Raw genomic sequence first — 21974 nt, forward strand, 5'->3', positions numbered from 1 at the left:
TCCTCTTCTCCAGGCTGAACAGACCAAGTACCCTCAGCTGCTTAAGGCCCTTCACCATCTTCGCTGCCCTTCTCTGGACACTCTTTAATAGCTTAGTGTCTTATATTGTGTCCAAAACTGCACACAGGACTCAAGGTGAGGCTGCCCCAGGGCAGAGCAGAGGGGGAATGGTTTGGGTTGGAAGATCATTGTTCCAACCTCCTGCTGTGGGCAGCAATACCTTCCACTAGACCAGGTTGCTCAGACCCCATCCAGCCTGGCCTTGCTCCTTTCCTTTCCTTGACTTTTGGGTTTTTTCAGCATATTACACTCCTTGCAGTCTGTGACTGTGCATCAAAGGTAATTTTTGTTAGACTGCCGAAGGATATTTTTATTATTATTATTGTTATTATTATAATTATTACTGTTGCAATTATTGTTGCTATGATTACCTGGTGGCGCTGGCTGACAGCTGAGCCAGCAGTGGGTCCACAGCATCCTGCCCGTGCCCGCACAGTGTGCCCAGCCAGATCAGGGAGGTGGCTCTTCCCCTGTACCTGCCCGGGTGAGGCACCCCCAGTTCCGTATGCAGGTCTGGCCCCTCCGCTCAGGAAGGACATTGAAGGGCTGGAGCAGGGCCAGGAAGGGCAGCAGAGCTGGGGAGGGGTCTGGAGCGGGGCCAGGAAGGGCAGCAGAGCTGGGGAGGGGCTGGAGCGGGGCCAGGAAGGGCAGCAGTGCTGGGGAAGGGGCTGGAGCACAAGAGGGATCTGCGGTCCATCTGCGGCCGAGGGAGCTGCGGCTGCTCATCCTCAGGAGGCTCAGGGGAGATCTCCGTTCCTGCCGGCAGGCTGCAGCTGGGTGGGAGGCTGTCTCCTCTCGACAGGACAAGACGACATAGTCTCAAGCTTCACCAGGAGAGGTTTGGGTTGGATATTGTGGGGAATTTTTTCACAGAAGGGGTGATTAAACATGGGAATGGGCTGCCCCGGGAGGCGGTGGAGTCACCGTCCCTGGGGGTGCTTTAGGGAAGACTGGCCGTGGCACTCGCTGCCATGTTCTTGTTAACACGGTGGTGTTGGGTCACAGGTTGGACTGAATGGTCTCAAAGGTCTTTTCCAACCTAATTAATTCTGGCATTCTGTGATAATTACCATTTCTACCATTACCGCTACTACCTGTCCCAGGCCCTGCCTACAGCGCCCCCTACCGGCGCCCGTGGCCGGGGGAGGCGGTGCTTCCCGCGCCCGCCGGAAGTGACGTAGAGTCCGGCGGGGCGGGGCGCGGCGCGGGGAATGCGCGAGCGGCGGCGGCGGGTCCCGAGCGGGGCTGTGGCGGGGGGGGGCGGCCTGCGGGGCCACCTCCTGTGTCACCAACAGTGTCACCAACAGCGCCAACAGCGCCGCTATGCTGAGCCGCAGCTCCTTCACCAGCCTCGTGGTGGGCGTGTTCGCCGTGTACGTGGCGCACACCTGCTGGGTCATGTACGGCATCGTTTACACGCGGCCCTGCCCGGCGGCGGCGGGCGGCGCGGCGGGGGGGTGCGTGTGGCCATACCTTGCGCGGAGGCCCAAGCTGCAGGTGAGCGGGATGGCCCCTGGCACCGCCCCGTCCCCTTGTCCCTGCCCCAGCCCCTGCTCCCGCCCCAGGGCCTGTCCCTGCCCCAACCTGTGACCCTGTCCCTGTCCCAGGGCCTGTCCTTGCCCCAGCCTCTGCCCCTGCCCCAGGGCCTGTCCCTGCCCCAGTCTCTGCCCCTGACCCAGAGCCTGTCCCTGCCCCAGGGCCTGTCCCTGCCGCAACCTGTGCCCCTGTCCCTGCCCCAGGGCCTGTCCTTGCCCCAACCTGTGCCCCTGTCCCTGCCCCAGGGCCTGTCCTTGTCCCAGCCTCTGTCCCTGCCCCAGCCTCTGTCCGTGCCCCAGCCGCTGCCCCTGTCCATGCCCGAGGCCTGTCCCTGTCCCAGCCGCTGCCCCTGTCCCAGCCACTGCCGCTGTCCATGCCCCGAGGCCTGTCCGTGCCCCAGGGCCTGTCCCTGCCCCTGCCCCTGCTTGAGCTTCTGTCCCTGCCCCAGGGCCTGTCCCTGCCTGTGCCCCTGTCCGTGCCCGGGAGATGCTCCCACCTTCTCCTCTCACAGTGCTGGGCCCCTGCCCAGTGCAGGGCGCCCGTGGCTGCTGCACGGTTGGAATGGAAGCGTTTGGGGTTTGTTTTTTATTTTTATTGATTTTGTATGCCTTTTGGCACACACACGGGATAGGGCAGCCTTGCAGGAGAAATGCTGGGCCTGTTTAGTCTGGAGGAGAGAAAACGAGAGGGTGTTAATGCTTGTTGATACCTCAGAGGTGGGTGCCAAGGGATGGTGCCAGGTGTTTTTCAGTGGTGCCTAGTGACAGAACGAGGAGTAATGGCCATAAACTAAAACACAGGAAATTTCACCTCAACGTGAGGAAGAACTTCTTTACATTGAGGGATGGCAGAGCACTGGAACAGGCTGCCCAGGGAAGTTGTGGAGTCTCCCTCTCTGGAGACATTCGCACCTGAATGAGTTCCTGTGTCACCTGCTCAAGGTGACCAAGACTTAGCAGAGGGGGTGGACTAGATGAACTCCAGAGATCCCTTCTAACCCCAGCAATTCTGTGATTTGATGAAACTTCCTTCACCTTCCAGGACAGGTCATCCTTTTACAAGGTGTTAGTGACTGTGTTCCTGTGTATTTCTGACCTGAAAAGGAGCTGAAAGCTGTATTAAGACTTTTTTTGAGTACATTATTTTTTTTCCCTATTTATATAACCTTCCTGTGACTGAGGGATTAGTGAAGCTGAAGTACAGACCTGTACTTTAGGCATAACAGTGCATGAATTTAATATTTCCATACTCTTAATTTCTCCGTGTTGTGTTTTGGTTTCAGTTGAGTGTGTACACTACCACAAGGTCAAGCATTGGTGCTGAGAATAATGTAGATCTTGTTTTGAATGTGGAGGATTTTGATATTGAGTCCAAATTTGAAAGGTGAGTATCTCAACTTGTAGAATCTGAGGTATCAGAGTTCTTTGTTGAATTCTGAACTGTGTGTCCTAACTAGTGGTTACATGGACAGAAGTGTCCATGTTTGCAGGCTTTGCAACCACAAACAAATCACAAGAACTAATAAACTGATAATACAGGCAAATATGGAGGAATTGAAAGGTTCATCAGTTCCACACAGCTCCATCTCATCTGTTGGCAGTGTTCTATAAAAAAATCAGTGAAAATTGGGCCCAGTACAGACCGACTATTAAAAGGAAGGCTGGTATAATGCTACCAAAGCAGTAACTTGTGTTTTCAATGCTGACATTTACAAAGGTGACAGATCCTAAGGGAAAAAGGATTATCACATCTTGGCCTCTAAGTCTGCTGGCACTTTCCCTGGTCCTTTGATCTTCAGTGAGGGGCATGCTGGCATTCCTAGAAAAAGGAAACAACACAAACCTCCCCAACAAGTTCCCCCTTAGTGAATAAAGTTCTGTCTCTCAGGCAGAGTTTTAACTTCTGTTTCATGAAGTGCTTGCTGCATTGCTATTGTTGCTTGCCCCTTCTTTTCAGGGTGGGTCTTCTGATTAATTTCATGTTTGGAGGGAGGAAAACTGCTTGTAAAAATTTGACAAGTGCTGAGTTTCTTTTAGGGTTTTTAGCAGACTTGCTTCTCGCCCCAGAGCCACGAATTAACCCTGTCAGTTCGGCAAATAACGCTTGCTCAGCTTACTCCAGTGACTGGGTGCCATCTGAGAAGTGGATCCAGACAGATCTGGTGTCCCACTGCATTAATGTTGACTGGATTTCAATCTTGCCTGATTTATGGCCAGACTTGGATATCTCTGTAGCTGTACGTGGCACCATTTTAGTAGCAGTTTGCTGACCCTGACAATCATTTGAGGTTTCAGCTTAATTAAGGGTCAGCATGCTACTTGCTCATCGCCAGATGTCAGTGCAAGCCTTACAGTTTGCTCTTTATCAGGGCAACACTCATTTGCTGTCTCTCAGCTACTCCACTGCACACAGTAAGTTTGAGTTACAAGACCACATTTCAGAGCATGTTACACGTTCTGTGTCCTGCAAATCTTCATATAAAATTCTCTCATGCATATCCCAAAGCTCCACCTGAGGCTTTTGGACGTGATCATGCTGAGCAGCAAGCAGTGCTTCCACTTGCAGCCTCTTTCAGCTTGGCAGCAAGCAATGCTTCTGCCTGCAGCCTTTTTTCCTTACACTGGCCACCCAGGACTACCAGTGTAGCTCTCCCTCCAGGGCCTCTCCCAGTTTGTCTCCAGCATTTCAAAATAAAACCCAAAGGTGATTTCTTCACAATTCCTTCTTTGGAACCCGAAGAACCCATAATACAAAATAAACCAAATACCAGTTTCCAAAACCAAATAAACCAATGAGTCCAAACTCCCCAGTTAATATCCACAATACCAAAATATCCAAAATACCAAATACAAATTTCCAAATACCGGGTACCCCACGCTACGCACAGGAAGATCCACTCGAGTTACGTGGGTAAACCAGAAGATGCCTTCTTTTAAAAATGCAGAGGATCTTACTGTGTTGCAGGTGGGTCTGGGGATTTGAGGTTCTTCCTGAGAAAATCTCAGTGTTGGCATGGAGATCCAGAGATCCCTCAGATCCACAGGAGAGCAGGCAAAGTTGTCCCTTCGTGATCACCAATTCTGTTGTTAAAACAGTTTGCCTTATTCATTACTTTCTAATTGCAGTCTCCCAGGTTCTTTCACTTTGTGCATTATCTGTGATTAAAGAATATGTTGGTCTGCAGTCTAATTTTCTGTGATCAAAGGATAAGTTGGTCATATTAAATTTCATCTCAGACTTCATAAGAATTGTTTTACTGTCAGTCTGCTAAGCCACTGAAAGTATTCAGAGCAGAATAAGCTGAGCAAGACTACAGGAATAGAGGGGGCATTATGCAAGGTTGCAAGTACAATAATTTCTTGGCTAAAGTAAGGGGAGTGACTTCATGGTTTGGGGCTCCAGTTTAGAGTTCTGTGCTTGGCGTGGCATAGCTGAGAAAATATTTTATTAATGCCAAGTGCACGGCAAAACTTTGTGATTTTCTTTTTAAACTTTGTATCGTGTATACAATCTGTGATACATATTCAGCACATGGAAGGCTGTTTTTTGCAAGTGTTGTCATAATTCTGGCTGTAAGACCTTTTGGTAGAGGAAAACAACAAAAGAATTGATGATGGAGTCCTGTGTTATCTAGGGCAATAATGTATGAATTGGACAAAGATTAAACTATTTAAGATAATAGTAAAACTTTAGAAGTTCATGTGTTGTTATATATAGTGGAGTATAAAAAATTATTCCATCCAGCCATGGGTCTGGACATATTAGCCAGAAGTAATTGTTGTGTTCCAGGCAACCCCAATGTTTAGTAATAGCTGAATATTTCAGCATGTGCATCTCATAATGTATTCATTTTGTATTTTAGGACAGTGAATGTCTCCGTACCAAAGAAAACCCGAAATAATGGCACGTTATATGCGTACATATTTCTTCATCATGCTGGTGTTCTGCCTTGGCATGATGGCAAGCAGGTGCACGTAGTAAGCCCTCTGACCACGTACATGGTCCCCAAACCAGAAGAGATTAATTTGCTCACTGGAGAATCAGACACACAGGTAGGTTGTTTTTCCATCTATAGAAGATCAACTGCGAAAATCATAATGTAGTGTTAGTGTCTGCTGTGCTTGCATCTTTAAACTAATGCTATTACAGGAAAAAAAAAGAGAACTCTTCTTGAACACCATGTGTGCTAACAGTAGACCACTCAGCAGAGCAGTGGCAGAGCTCTCTCTCCAACACTGGCTGCTATTAAAACACTGCCCAAGTCCATTATTACTTCCTCAAGAATTCATCGCTTTTGGTACAATATTGTGTTGCTCTGTAACAGCACAGGGCCACTTTCTATACTGAGTTAAATTCATGTGAAATAATACACTTTGCTGTTGTCAAATAGCAGAATAACATATGAGAACAAACAGATAAATTGTTTGGTTCATCATCCAAATCCTTTTGACTGTTTTGAAGTATCATCTGATTATGATCCTGTTTTCAAAGTGAGTTTTTATTACTTGTGTATACATTCCTAAGGTATGAAGATTAATTAGGTGAATATTCGTTCTTGATGAACAAGGCTGGGACTGGATACTGCAGTTTTTCAGTGTCAGATTATGGTGTGCCTTTACAGTCTACTCTGTTGCATTGGAGCAAAATACTTCTCTGATCAAAATTGAGGTGAATTGTTTCTATGTGGGCTTCTTTTTTCATATAGTTAATGACTCCACAGATTCTGTGAGTTAGAGCATTATCCTGTTTAAAATTTTATGTTGTTTAACACCATATATTTTTATTCTTTTTTGAAAGCAAATTGAAGCAGAAAAACAGACCAATGCTCTGGATGAACCTGTCTCTCACTGGAGGTCAAGATTAACCTTAAATGTCATGGTGGAAGATTTTGTGTTTGACGGATCATCCCTCCCTGCTGATGTTCATCGTTACATGAAAATGTAGGTTGATGGCTTAATTTTGATGGATTTGTTATAAACGTATGACACATTTCTTTGAAAATCATCCTGGCCACCATTAGTATTTTATGTTTAAATGGGTGCCTGGGAGACAAGGATGGATGCCTGAATGCTTGCATTTCCATAGAGACAAATTACTAAGTTATTATGTGCCGGAAAACCTTATTGGAGATGCCTCGCTCCTGGGCAGGTCAGAGTTTGGAATACTCTTTTTGTAAGGAGTTATCATAGTAGGACAAGCAGACACAAGTAAATGTTACAGCAGACTTCTCCAATTTCTCCCTTTGTTCTCCAGTTGTACTTTTAGTCTTTAAGCAGTTACTGCCTCTTGACCCTTTCGCATTGACCTTCACCTGCAAGTTACCTGTGCAAACTGCAAATGCTGAACAGGCACAGCTGATCTCCTATGATACCTTTTTTTCTCCCTCTATGATTGGTTTTATTTTACTTCGACAGCATGTGTTCCTACCTTGTATCATTTTTGTCAATAAAGTACTAAAAAGCAGGTGTAGGTTTTTAGGCCACTGCTTGCAGGCAGTAGCTTGTGTTAAATTGCTAAGTAGTGCTGTATTGGCTTGTGCTGTTGTATGTTGATGCCTTTCTCTACAAGTATCCTGTTAAATCCAGAAGTAGTTGCTTAAATAGCAGACTGATTAAGCCACTGGGGTTCTGGGATAGCTTCCCAGCCAGCAGAGATAAACTTAGTAACTCCTAAGATAAGGCACATAACAAGAGGGGCTGATGAACAAGGGTGTTTTTTCTGGTCATGTTCAGATTTGCATCAGTGCTGTTGTGTGATTGTGTCATACTGAAAATAGTTTGGATATGAAATAACCTGCTGCAATTCCACTAGCAATAGATTTAATCTTAGTTATTACCTAGAAATCTAAGGTAATCTAAACACTTCAGTTAATTAACCAAGAAGTATTTCTGAGCCTCAGTTTAGTACTTTTCTGTGTTGCTGTTGCACTTTGGGCATTTAATATGCAGTCTCTCTTAGCATGCATAGAGACATCTTTCTTTTGTCAACAACTAAAATTCAACTTTCAGGCTTTAACAAGCTCTTTTAGGCCAGCCAGTTCTGTAGACTTTTACCGAGAACATTGCAGTGTAAGTGACTGCTTTTCTAGTAAAGACTTTAAGAATTTGTCTCTTAGAGCACTGGGCTAAATACTTTTCTAAGATACTGACAAAGCAATTGCATATAGGCTATAATTTGCTGAATAACTTTAATTGATGTGGTAGAGGGCTTGAAGGCTGGCTGGTTTCTATTGGATTCATGCAGTTGGTGAGTGGTAGAGCAATCCAAGTTACAGCCTCTGTGGAGGAGATGGCAGAGGAGATTTCTGCCCCTTGTGCACTCTGCAGTAGCCTCAGGCCTGTCCAGTGTGTGCACCAGCCCTGGTGTCCAAGTCCCACATGAGCTGGAGCGTGTGTGGTTGCTGCCCTGGGAGATGTCCTGGGTGCAAAAGAGTGGGGGAGGTGGAAAGTTTTTATTGTTGCACTAGAGCAGGATACTTGAGACAAAGGATACAAATATATGGTGTGAATTTCAGCATGTTTCTCTTCAACAGACTTCTAAATTTCCTCTGCCCGTGGTCATGCTAAAGCTTCAGCATCATCACAACCAATTTCATTTGTCTTTTGATTTGCTTATTCTTTCTTTCTAGAGAAGAGTAAATACGAACAAAACTTTTAAATACAGATACCTTTCAATGAAAGATTCTAGGCTAGTGGCTAATTTCTTGTTATGTGTTAAAAGAAAATATGCCTGAAAAGATGGTGGGAAATATCTACATGGGTAGATCTGAAAGTGATGAATGAGTACTAATTTGAATTAAAGTAGTTTTCTTTCTAGATCACTACAGTCTTAAAATCCATGTTTAAACATCCTAGGGTTCAGTTGGGGAAGACAGTACATTACCTTCCAATATTATTTATTGATCAGCTAAGCAACAGAGTCAAAGATTTGATGGTGAGTAATAGAATACCTTTAATTACATTTAACACTTTTAACAGTAATCTTCAGTGTTGTTTTAATTAAGATTTTCTCTTAGGTTGTTTGCTGTAATGAAAAAGTCTAAATACACAAAAGGACTCAATGACTGTTTAATTTAATACAATCAACTGTGGTACTGTGGAAGCTGGATCTGGGTTTTGAGGCTCCCCTCTGGCAGGAGTGTCTGCCCAGCACTGTCTTGTATTGCACCAAAAGATATTTAGATCCATTGCTTCTACCTTTTGGGTAGATATGGTGGACATCACTGTAGCACCAGCTGTGGTGAGAGAAGTCTCATGAGCAGTTTGATTCCCTAAGCTGAAGGAGTTGTATTACATCCCAGAGTGGCTTCTGATATCTTCTAGGTAAATAAGTGTATTCTCATATCCACAGCTGATAGTGGAGTTATAAGGACATAAGTCAGCAGATTCTCTCTTATCTCCACAAAATTCACTTGTGATTAAATTTCCTGGTAGTGCTCTCTGTCACATTACAGTAACTTTAGCATCTGAAGCTTAGTGTTACACTATATTCAGTAATCTTTGCACTCCAATAAATTAGGACTTTGAAACTAAAATAATGGAATTTCAGAAGGATGAAGTTGGCTGAGATTTCTGGAGGTTGCTAGTCCAGTGCCCCTGCTCAGAGTAGCATCACATAGAGTGAATTGCTTGGGACCTTCTCCAGTGCCGTTTTGGTTATATCCAAGGATGGAGATGCCACAGCATCCCTGTGCAACTTGTTTTAGAGCTCAGTCACTCTAGCAGTAAAAAAAAAATAGAAAGAATTTTTTTATAAATTTAAATAGAATTTTCTGTATTCAGTTTTTGCCCAAGTCTTCTCTTGTAGGAAATTATGCAGTTCTTTGCTACAAGTTGCACATAACCCCTATATCTAAAATGTGTTTATCTTAGCAGCTCCTCGTTAAGCCTTGCAGTTCTTTTCATTTGTACTGATTGGAGTTTGGTAATTAGGACTTACTGAAATCGACGGTCTTGGGGAATGTCTCAAAGTGTTACATGAGTAGGTCTGGATTCTTCCATCTTCCAGGCGGAAGCCTTGATAGATGTAAACTTTGCATTGACTTTCTAAATTGTCTCTCCAATTCATTAACTTCAGCTTGCAGAATTTTGCCACTTACTAGAGGGGAAAATCTTTAAGAACTTGTATCCCTTTCACCCCAAGGTTGTTCAGTAAAATAAATTCTTCAGCGTTTGTTACAAGTCTTGATAGCAGACAGTTTTGTCCAATATTTCTTTAGATATACTTTAGGAATGTCTTTATTAGTGGTCATTGTCCTTTGTTTTAAGTTTTTTATCACAGCTCATTCAGTTCAATGCATTAATATGAACTTCTAATTGATCAAGGCATATACCCTGTTTACAAATAAATTCAGCATTCTCATGTTACTTAATGACATTCCTGCAGTTGTCATGCAAGTCATGGTTAATGCTGTTGTAAGTCACTGCTTCAAAGTCCTGAAAAATGCTACGAAGTCCACTCCATTAAAACTTGCAAACTTGCCCTTCAGCACTGGCTCGTGTGACACCTCAGGAGTGACTGGCCAAACTCAAGCACTGCAGAAAGAGTGGTCTTGTAGTAAACACATTGTCAGATGGTGAGAGCTAAGTGAAGAGCAGGAAAGAATGAGGGAAGATGATACAGTTTTTGTGGAGCCAGGGTAATGTTTGATGGTCAGTAGTTTGCTGTGTCAGACCTAAAGTCATGGAGCTGAAGTTGCACTTTCCCTGCTTGTGCTAGGCTGGGTAGATTGTGAACTGACAAGATGTAGGTGTCCTATGGTAAGTACTGCAGTCCAGAGGTTGTGTGTTTCTCATGTTCTTAAATGTGCTTTCCAGATCTGGAGTTCTGGGGGTTGCATGGAATTTAGTAGGGAGAAGACTTTACCATTGATACCGCTGAACCTACTTGCAGTGCTTACACACAGCGTTGTATTCATTAAGCAGAGTGCTCAACTCAGGTGTGATGCACTGAAGCTGTACTACAACAATAGGTTGTATTGCAGGGGTTTGGTAACTTCAAGCTTTCAAAGGCTTAGCAAACCATCACACAGCGAGGTTGTGAGGCAGCACTTCTGGACTTCTAATTGTTCACTGAAAAAACAGTTCATTCTTCTAATCCTTCTTTCTCCATTTAATTTGCTTTTGGTGTTGGAGAATTGCTAAGTCTTCTGTTGCAATCCAATTTCCTCCCTATGCTACGTGTAACTCCTTAGTAGTTCTTTGTTTAGAATGCACTTGCTGCATGCTCCCTACCCAAGCACTTGCAAAATGTTTGTTTCCTGCTCTTCCTCCACAGATAAACTTTCTTTTCCATTTCTCCCAGAAATGTTAATGCTGACATTGATAGACAGAGAAATTGGATTGAGAGTAGATGGATTACAGGAATCCTTTAAAAAGGAAAAGCAGCCTCGCAGATGTTTATATAGTTTTTGATGAACAGCTGTAGAATCTTGGCAGCATTCCCTGTGAGCAGCTCTATCCACATTGGTTTCACCCTGTTTGTTTTTCCTGTATTCATTCAGTTCAGAAATCCCTGTCACTGTTCTAGTTTCTGAGGCTTTCCTCCCTGCTGTATTCATAAAACTTTCTCAGCTTCCCTTTCTATCCCTAGTGTGCCTGCATGTGCTGCCACAGTCTGAAAAGCTTCCAGGGTCTTGGGAGAGTGGTGGGATTGAGATTTTTTTGTACTCACTGGAGGAAAGAGTAAATGGGAGAGTGAATGTAACCCCAGTTCACACCTGACCAATACATTGGGAGGCTAAAACTGTGGGCTGTGTCATAAGAATCAGAAGAATCGCATTCATCTTGGCTAAGTGTCAGCTAACTAATTACTGTAGAAACAGATACAGTGTGGAGTAGCAGGACTGAGATGGGAAATTATAACTGGGAGTAATTAGAAGCCTGGAGCAATACATTTTGAACTGTTGAAAGAGTGTCTGCCAATCTGTAGTCCTGAACTATCCATGGAAATGTAAAACTTACTGCCTGAACTTGTACTGAGGTAGCTGCAGAAATTCTGAGACGAAAGGGTATTTTGTTTTATTTTCTTTTAACTTGTTTGAGAGATGGACAACTATCATGCAGAAGAAGCTGAGGCAATTTAACACTTTTTTTTTTAATGCATCTAAAGGGGGCCCCAAGTAGATCTCACTTAACTAAAGTGTAAATTATGCAGTAGGTTTAGTTGAAATTTATTTATTTTGGGGCAGAAAGAAGGTTTCTGTGACACCCCAGATCCCAAAGTAGCTTGCTAAGCTTTAGCTGTGGTGTTTTCACTAGTCTGAGCTAGTAATGTCATCTTGCTTCCCCACTTGTTCAATTCCTCTCAAACCCAGCCTCAACTTAGTAAAGTTCTGACTTGTGTGATTAAATTATATCATGATACAATCACTTTCTTTATTTAAAAAAATGAATGTATGTAATTGTTGCTGTTATTCTGCTATTAGAAATGAAACCGTATCTTTTTGAAATACAGGTTATAAATCGTTCTACTACAGAGCTGCCTCTTACAGTGTCATATGACAAAATATCTCTTGGAAAACTCCGATTTTGGATCCACATGCAGGATGCTGTCTACTCCCTCCAGCAATTTGGTAGGTTTATCTTTAACATCTTTAGGTCAAAAAACCACAACTAGCCCCTCAATTTCTTTCTTTTAAGTACACAGATGACACTTTATTTTCTCATGCTACAAATCTTACGTTGTTTCATTTTAAGTTAAAGATGAAAATACCTGTTGATGTGTGGTAGGAAACAAGAATACAGAGCTGAATTAACCATTTTTAAAAGGACTTCTATGTGGGTAGGACTTTGTAGAAGAATAAGAGGACATAATCAAGGGGACAGTTTTCACCATGGGTATCCCCTATCATCCATGGAACAGGAAAGCTGGATCAGTGGTACATAAGCTTTGATGTAAGTTATATACAGCTGGTCAGTGTAGCCATTTATCTACAGTGAGATACAGGCAGGCACAGCAAAGTCTAATTTAGATAAACTGTAGGCTTTACATGCATGAACCTTCATTCATGTTTTGCTGAAATGTGCTGGGCAGGGGTACCCTTTCACCCTGAAGTGCATTGCTCTGTGTTGGTGACTGTATGGCCAAGCTGTGCATTTACTGCCTCTGTCCTTTGCACTATGCACACCTTTGTGAGTGTAACCATCACTCTTAAAAAAAGCCACATCTTATTTTCAGGGTTCTCTTTGCCAACTTAGTTTTCTCTCACAAGACTGTAGTTGGCTTCTTCATGGTCATGTGAGGAACTGCACTGTACCTGAAGTGGTGTTGATTTGTGAGTGTAGGATTCTTTCTGATACTCTTTTTTTAAGCTCTTCGAACAGTAAATTTGAACTTTGAAGCTTCTGTGCTGTATTATTGTAATGTTTTTACTATTCTTCCCAGTTTATCTTTTTCTTTCAATCTAGATAAATGCAGTATTCTGCTAGTTTCCCAACAGGCATAAAGCTGCTTCCATACTACTCAGTGTTGTTCTCTGTTCACCAAAATTAAGACAAAACAAGAGGGTTTGGTTATTTGCTGTCATCTCCAAGCTAATATTTTATGATGGACAACTTAACACTTAAAGCATTGATTCCTCTGGAAAAAAATAACCTGTTCTGATTCAGCGCCAGTTTCAGAGTGTGGTGTTGTAAGACACAGAGCCTGTGTACAGTGTAACTTAGCTGAGAGCCTGGACTTTCTCCATTTCTGTTGCAGTCTAAGCTTTTCTCATGTTTTGTTGAGAGACAGAGGGCAAGTAAGGAATAACGTCATCCTGCGTAGAATCCAACTGCTCCTCCTTAGCTCAGGCTAATATGTATTGAAGCTACAAGTATGTCTTCTAAAAATAACTGCCTGGAAAGAATCAAGTAACTGCTTGCTCAGTTTGTGTAGGGCACTTGGCCGCCATCACTTCTCCAGGACTTTTTTTGTGAGCCCTCTCAGAATGGCATAATTGAAATTTTCAGTTCCATATCTTGGCTGTCTTGTGATGGGCATGTATAGCAAGAACTGTCATCCTTGGCGTGCCTCCTCTGCCTGCAAAAAAGCTTGTTTAAGATGCTGTTTGTTCTCTCTAAGTTTGTAGACAGTGAAACATAAGGGGGCACAGGCTCAAGCTCTGCCAGGCGAAATCTAAGTTCGATATCAGAAAAAAATTCTTTACAGAGAGAGTAATCAGGCATTGGAATGGTCTGCCCAGAGAGATGGTGGATTCACCATCCCTGGAGGTTTTTAAACTGAGATTGGACATGGCACTGAGTGCCATGATCTGGTAAATGGACTGAGGTTGGACCAAGGATTGGACTTGATGATCTCGGAGGTCTTTTCCAACCCAACTGATTCTATGATTCTATTCTATGATTCTGTGAAGGTTTGAAATTTTCCTTCTGGAATAATTTCTGGGAAGATCACCTTAGGTTAGTAGAAAAACTCCAGAATCACTTGAAAATGGGTAAGTTCACATTCCTCTTGCTGTGATGGTGAAGTAAATTGGTGCTGAACTCACCAGTGCTGGAATCAGCACCAGTGCCATAAATGCAGCCTTGCATATTTGCTGAGAACTGTAGACTTCAGTCACACCGTGGCTTCTACAACCATGTTTGTCCCTGACCTTTGTTCTTTACAGTGTAGTCCTTTTCTCATTTTGATGTGAAGCTCAGTTTTCTTGAACAAAAGTTCAGAGGCCAATTTGAATAACCTTTTTTCTTCCCACTCAGGCCAAAATGATTTCCCGTGTGTTGCCATTTGCCTGTCAGGTGTTCAGCCTAGGCTATAATTACACAACATGTTAAAGGCACATTACAAAACACATTGTAATTAGACAAGTTAAAGGCTTGTGACTGATGGGTTTTGTTTAAGGCAAGCCAAAAAATTTGCCAAAATATAGGTAGAATTGAGTTTTACCAATAAAGCTTCCATCAGGTTTTGAATTTATAATTCCTTAACAAATTTGTGCAGGTGACATAAGATTCCTTTCGTACTCAAGCACAGGAGCAATGAACTGCCTGGTACTTCCTTCATAATTACTTGTTCTTTTTCTTAGGATTTTCAGAAAAAGATGCAGATGAAGTAAAAGGAATTTTTGTTGATACTAACCTGTACTTTCTGGCTTTGACATTCTTCGTAGCAGCATTCCATGTAAGTGGGTTTAGTTTTTAGGAACTAAATAATACGTAAAAATAAAAGAGACAAGTATCTGAATTTTGGTTGTTTCATTCATTAAGAATTGGAAATAGAAACTACAGTAGAGCAATGGAAGAGTTTTCTGGTACAAGTCAGCTATATATCTAATACAGAGTTAATATACAAATCTTAAATAATATAAAAATTTGAGATAATTACATAGAAACTAACAGTCTTCACTGAAATATAAAACATTAACTTCATTATCACTTTTTTTTGAAGTTACAGTTGAACCAAAGTCCCTAGAATGAATATAACTGTCAACATTGGTTGATATTTTGTTGACTTGTCACAAGAGTTTACTGCTTCAGTGGCACAGCTGCAGCACCGACAGTAGGGTTTGAGTCTCTGACTTCCAATCCCTGGAGAAATGTAGATCAGCTGATATAAATTGCTCCAAAAAGTGTTACTGTAAAGTGCAGAGTGTGAGGTTCCAGTCATGGTTATTTGTTGTTGTGTATGTCACACATATATTGTGTATGTCTTGGTATAAATCTGAATCTCAGTTTTAATGGACAATTTTTTTAGACTTCATTGTTCTACTGTCAACATTTTTGTAATCTACAATTAACACAATTTCCATAGTTTAGGAAAGATAAGGACTTGCTGGGAATGTTATGTTTCTTTATACTTACATTACATACAGTTAATTTGATTGGAAAGTCTTTGACTTCCCAGACATATTAATTTAATTTTTCCATTCTGTTTATCAGGTGGTAAGGTATCTGTAGCCTGGGACAGGCTTTTCTGATACTTTTTACTTTGGTGTGTCGTTTGCCAAAATTAAAAACAAAACAACAACAAAAAACAAACAAAAAAGCCCTAAAACTTTCTCGTTAAAGTTTTCTGACCCAAGAAGTTTTTGGATCTGTGCTGGTTTTCCTAAGACACTGAATGCTTAAGGGAAATACTGAAAAATTTCTTGAATGAAAATACTAAAATAAGAAAAACCAACTTGATATGAATTCTAAAATGTCCCGTAAGTTTAGGTCAACTAAGTGACCTCATACAGAGGTCATAGATGTGAGATCATAGAAGGGAAACCTGATTGCTGTATTGCAGGATTTTTTAAAAAAGGCTTTGGTATTATCCAAGCACTTTGAAGCTAACTTAGTGTGCCTTTCCCTGATCTCTGTAGGTGCACAGTTCATCAGGGTCTTCCTTCTTCACCCTCTATGATGTGTTACCTGTATTGAGTCACTGACTTTCTTTACAGGACACTGATTTGTGCAGCATTGCAGTAGTAGCAGTATTTGAAATTCATCCTTCATTTTGCACTGCTTTGGAGCCTGGACTTCTAAAACAGCTTTTCTTTATTGCTTTTATTTGTGTATTTAATTTCTGAAGCTTCTAAAACAGGTTTTTCTTGAATTCCATCTGAAATGCATTTCTAACAGTTCAGCTGACAGTCTCTAATTAGTGTGTGGTTCAAGCAAATGAGTGTGTTTCTTGCTATTTGCAGCTTCTCTTTGATTTCCTTGCATTCAAAAATGACATAAGTTATTGGAAGAAAAAGAGGAGCATGATTGGAATGTCTACAAAAGCAGGTTTGGACCAGAATGCAAAGTGATGTATGTCATGTATGTCGTGTGTTTTCAGTCTCAGCCTAAGCTGACGCTTTGTAGATTCACCAGGATAGCAAAATGAGATGGGTTTGTACATGACTAAAAGATGGCTGACAGTCTACACAGTTAGATGGTTAGCATTGTGCTCCAGTATCACTTGCTGTTAAGTGCTCTTCTGGGGCTTGACTGTCTTGCAACTGAGAATGTAATATTAAGTCAGTTACTGTATTTCCCTTGCTGGCTGAAGGAACAGAAAAGTTCCTTTCTGTTTGAGAAAAAAATGAAGACCAGAAAAAGTTCTGTGGGTGGAGAGAGTGTGCTGTCATGGGTAATGCTGTCCTGCAAGTCCCAGGTTCCAAAATATGTTGTAATGCTCTTATTTGATTTGGGCTTTGATGTCAGCAGGAGCAGTAGAGGCTCGGGGGACGTGTGGAGTGGGAAAGCAAAGGAGGGTTGATTGTCTTGTGTATAGAAAAGATGAGGAAACAGTGATCTGACATCCTGCCAAGCTGTCCTAAAATAGATCAAAACTTTGCTGATAGATTTTTTCCATTTCTGATTATAAACCAAAATGATAAACCTGAAGTCACTTGACCTCTGAGAGTATCCCTAATTCTAGCATATTTACAGATGGATTGAAAGGTGAAAAATATTGATATGAGTGAGTTTAAAAGGCATTCGAAATTACAATGAACAACAGCACGTTTTTCTCATGTGACAAATCTGTCATTTTTATGAGAATGCACTGGGGGTTTTTTAAAGCAGCTACACTGCTGTTGGCATGTGTATGCCAAAAGGTTAGTAAATTCAAACTGATCCATGGAATTTCAGAATTAAGTGCCAATTGCCAGTTTCAGAAGTCAGTAAAGTCAAATTGAAAACACTGAGTAACAAGGGGGATTTTAACTTTACTGTCAAAGTATCAGTCTTCAGTCTCCATCTATTGGTGGTTCCATCCTCTTCTTAGCAAGCCTTAGTCTCCTTTCTGCCTGTGTCTCCTTCTTGCTGTGAGGGAAAAGTGTGACAGACAAGAGATATGGAGTGGTGCAGTGTAATTGTTGATGTCTTGAGTGTGTAGTAGCTGTTTTCTCCTTCTGTCCCTACTAAGGGAAATGGATATTAGATCTAAGAATTAGTTGGGAGACACAGATATCCAAGGTTTTGCAAAACCTGAAAAATAAACCTAAATATAAATAAATAAACCAAAAATATAAAATAGATCTATTTGACAGTCTGTAAAATATACTACATAACATTTGCAAACATTAATTTAGTTGCATGAGTTTCAAAGACTGGCCTTGCATTACCTCACAGCCTTGCAGCTTCCTGGAAACAAGAGTCATGAATGCAGTTCATAATAGTGCTGTTACACTGCTGAATTGCTGCAGTACAGAAGTCTTCCTTAAATGTTCCAATTTTCTTTCATCATTTGTGATAAGGATTGCATAAAATGTTTTTGTTCACTGTTTGCCTGGAGCTCACTGGCTGTTTCTAGGACTACTACATATATCAAGTTGTATATAGAATGAGTTCATGCTTACAATGTGTAAAACAGTGTTACAGTAAATAGGCCAGCAGTCTTCTCTCATCTGAGCTGTTCATTTCAATATTAAGAAGCCTTCAATTTTTATTTTCATTTTTTCTGTCTAGTGCTTTGGAGGTGCTTTAGTACTGTGGTAATATTTCTTTTCCTTTTGGATGAACAAACAAGTTTATTGGTACTGATCCCAGCAGGCATTGGTGCAGTGATTGAGGTGAGTTCTTCAAGCTTTAGAACTAAATACCAGTGTTTGCAGCAACATCCACAGTTTATTGTAGAAAAAGAATGCTAAACTAGTTACGGGAAAATTCTGCTGTAGCATACTGTCCTTGTGGCATTATTAAAGTGGCTTTCAGTGGCAGAGGAGATTGTGTCCCTTGATCAAATGAATAAACTGGAAGTATCAGTGTTTTCTGGGATGATCCAGCTGATACTGTAGAAACCAAACATAGAGCAATGCTGAGTTTTCTCCTGTCACATCATCTGACAGGCATCACTCCTGGCCAGGCAAGTACAACCATGTCAGCAAGGCCTCATGGAAACTCATCCAAGAGCAGGAGCTGTGCTGGCAGACAGGGCTGGGGCTCAGGTGCCTGGGGAAGGAGGGGGAGGAGGAGACTACTGGCTGTGTTCATTATTCCAGCAGACCACATCCAGGCAGTGGGTTGCAGGTACTGCTTAGAGTCCTGGTTTAGGGGTAGTAAAGCACAAAGTCAGCAGTAATGGGAGGGTGAGGTCTCTCTGCCTGGCATTGGTTGCAGGTCCTTTTACTTCTCAGCATTTAAAAATAAGTTCAGGACTCTCAGGTGGAATTTTTGACTATGTATCTATTAAAATTGCAGATAATCCCTGTGGATCCAAAACAGTTCAGATTTTTTAGTGATTAAATTGTTGAATGCAAAGTCACAAAGTGATTCTTGAATTTCAGATTGTTGTGTAATGAACAGTGGTGTCCTTAATAGTACCATTTCATTGACTGTAACCCTTTTTACCTGAAAGTTTAGATTTTAAAGTCTGATGTATTTTGTGTGTTAAGTTTTCTGTATCAGATTTTCTGGTGGTTTTGTCCCTATATATGGCAATTTAGTCTTATATTTCAAATGGTTTTTAGGTGTCTGAAATTTTAACTGTGTTTCAGAGATAAATATATTTAATCCCTATAAATATGGTACTTCTTTTGTAGAATGTCTTGTATTTTGATCCTTGAAATCTAAATATTTTTTTAAAAATCTAAATACTTCAGAAATTCATGAGTACATGAGTAAATTTTCAGGTGAACTAAACCTTTGGTTATATTAGAGTCAAGCTGTTGCAAGATGTACAATAAGTAGCCAAACAATTTAGTGGATTTACTGACTTGCTTGTAGTACAGTACTGAAATGTAATGACCATGTAAGTGCCAGCTTAATAACTGTTAGGAGTTCTGAGGCATCTTCATCTTGCAAACTCCCATCTGACCTCAAAGGCAGGTAAAAACTTGCTTGGCAGGTGCCTGCTGGAGAATTCTCCAAATGCCTCAGGCGCATATTGGTGCTGAGAGCATCTAACCCCCACCTAAGCGCTGCAACCCGGATATCCTGGAGAGACTACATTATTTCATTTAAATTACGTCATCGGATACAGAGAGTTAAAGGCTCATGATGTTGTACTTGTCTGGTGCTTTTGGTTTGTATAGATATGGGCGGGGGGCTGCAGTCAGGCTGTTGCTACTTTATGCAGTGGGTGCTTGAAATAGGTGTTCTGGAATGTTGATTCTGATTATCTGGACCCTGCATAAGACATTCCTTTGGGTAATCTTTTATGTGCATTTTTTTGCTAATCACAGCTCTGGAAAGTGAAGAAAGCCTTGAAAATGACAATCAAGTGGCAAGGCTTGATACCCAAAATTCAGGTATAGTAGACATTGCCTTATTTATGATTACATTCTTGAGTCATCCATCTGTTTTCAGGTTATTGTGCAACTTGGCTTTTAGTGACGTGAAGATTTTAAAACAATCCATAAAAGCTTCCTGTGTGCATCTTCTCTTTACAAATGGCTTAATCCAAAATCAGAGTGAGCATTTTCAAACTTTTCCTTGAGCTCTGTAGAAGAATCTACTATTTGTACTAATGATGTGAGAATGTTCAGAACTTCTCTGTCAGTCCTCCTAAATCTAAATGGGTGGGACTGTGCCCCTGCAACTGTGTTGGAAAGGCACTCTTAACTGACAACACAGTTTGAAATAAGAAACTTTTTCATGAAGCTGTAGATGTAACTTCTCAATTGTGGAACTAATAGAAGATGTTACATGTTCTGGAGGCAGCACACTGATGATTCTTCTGGGTAAAAACGAAGTCCTGAGACTGCAGAACATGCAGTGGCTTCAGGGATTCAAATTACCTTTTTTCAAGTGTGAGTGTAAGGTTTTTAAAGTGCAATCTGCACTGAAAGTTTATGTGGTTGGTAGGAGAAACAGTTGTCTAATCTTCAGTGTTTATGGCACAACAAGTTTTGGGCTGCTTCAAGTCTGTGTCTTGAGTAACTGACAGCTCTGGTTGTCCCTTTGTCAGTATTCAAGAAATTGTGTTTAGGCAGTCACAATTTCTCAACATGTAGAGATAATTCTTAACTGACTCATTCATGGTGATGCTTTTTAATAAAGGCTTCCTGTGTCTGAGAAAGTCTTGGCTACTTGACTTTGTTTTTGCATTGTGAACTTTGCTGTCTCAACAGCATTTTTCTAGGCAAAGAACTGGAAGTTTGGTGTAAAATATGAAGGGAAAATTTAATCTTTTTGCCTAGCCTGTATTTAGCAGGCTGCACAGAACAGATGTGTAGCTGTCTTGCATAGAAGCTTATGAGAACTTTGCATTGTTATTTGATTATGTCTAAGCAAATGAGTTTGCAGTTTAAATCTTGAGTTTAGGAAGTTGGACAGCAAGTGCTTTTCCCCTGTATTCTGACTTGGTTATGCTTTTTATATGTATTGCAGTTTGGTACATACAATGACTCTGAAAAGAAAACTGAGGAATATGATGCCCAGGTAAGAGGGAATCATACGACTTCTCACTTATAAAGTCAATATATGTGACCTGTCAATTGATGTGTTTTGCTCTTTTTTTTGCTACAAGGGTATGTATCATGTTCTCATAGTTTTCAAGTGGATGATCATGTGGATGATCAGATAGTGAAGATTCATTCTGATAATCTACAAAAAGAAACAGCAAAAGAGTTCTTTTGTTAAACTGAATCTGGTTGAAACATTGCTTTGAGAAGCACGACTGCAATTGACTTAACCTGAAGAGAGATCTGAAGGGATTGCCACTCACAAATTTGAAAGTTGATATTTGTACTTCCTTATACTGAAGGAAAGTTCATGTGCTTCCTGATTTCTGGAAGGAGTTGAGTGTAGGTGGCAGCATTGGTGTTAAGTAGGAGGCTAGTCTTAGACCCCGATCTTGGTGCCCCTTGGTGCCTGTGCTCTAAGGGAATTGATTGTTTGAATTGGGTGCTGGAATTTTCACTGCCACCACTAGAACTGGAAGCATAGTGGGAATAATAGCAGACATTTAGGAATATGAAAAAATATTCAGGAAAAAATTATGTTGCTGTTTTCTAGTAATTGCCATTAAAAATCTGTATATAAAATATGAACTAACAAACTATTTTCCTTGTCTATTAGGCTATGAAATACTTGTCATATTTGCTCTACCCACTGTGTATTGGAGGTGCAGGTTATTCCCTTCTGAATGTCAAATACAAAAGGTACTGTAACTCTCTAAGTGATCTCATAGGGAATTGAAGCATTTCACTATTGGGGTCTCTTTATCCCGAGTAAGGGGGCAGCGTGAATGATGGTCAGAAGAGCTCAGGCACAGCAGGCATCAGAAGGCTTACAAGACTTTATTCAAGATAGTTTCACAGAGAGGTAGTAGTAGTAGTAGTAGTGGTGGTTCCTAGTAGATAGTTCTAGTAATTCTATTCTCAGTAACATCCACACCTTTTTATATCCTCTCACATCCAACACGTCATGACATTATTGGCTAGCCCATTCACCTCACATTCACCAAAGCATCTCATTGGTCACAGGACCCCACACACACTACAGGTGGCTCTCTTCTCTTTA

The 21974-nt window shown here is 41.4% G+C and overlaps 1 protein-coding gene across 1 annotated transcript in view; it reads left to right on the top strand.

Annotated features, from left to right (window-relative positions):
* Positions 1–1262: 1262 nt before the first annotated feature.
* CLPTM1L (CLPTM1 like) overlaps positions 1263–21974 on the top strand; it is a 30312-nt gene continuing 9600 nt past the window's right edge. Inside the window, exons 1-12 of the mRNA XM_071553546.1 lie at positions 1263–1557; positions 2879–2979; positions 5459–5648; positions 6394–6536; positions 8451–8529; positions 12052–12169; positions 14624–14718; positions 16226–16310; positions 17979–18082; positions 19694–19759; positions 20841–20891; positions 21531–21613. Of these exons, the coding sequence (XP_071409647.1) occupies positions 1384–1557; positions 2879–2979; positions 5459–5648; positions 6394–6536; positions 8451–8529; positions 12052–12169; positions 14624–14718; positions 16226–16310; positions 17979–18082; positions 19694–19759; positions 20841–20891; positions 21531–21613 (1289 nt within the window). The 5' untranslated portion in view covers positions 1263–1383. The remainder of the gene's footprint in view (positions 1558–2878; positions 2980–5458; positions 5649–6393; positions 6537–8450; positions 8530–12051; positions 12170–14623; positions 14719–16225; positions 16311–17978; positions 18083–19693; positions 19760–20840; positions 20892–21530; positions 21614–21974) is intronic.

The sequence above is a fragment of the Pithys albifrons genome, chromosome 4 (assembly GCF_047495875.1).
Source record: "Pithys albifrons albifrons isolate INPA30051 chromosome 4, PitAlb_v1, whole genome shotgun sequence".
NCBI lineage: Eukaryota > Metazoa > Chordata > Aves > Passeriformes > Thamnophilidae > Pithys > Pithys albifrons.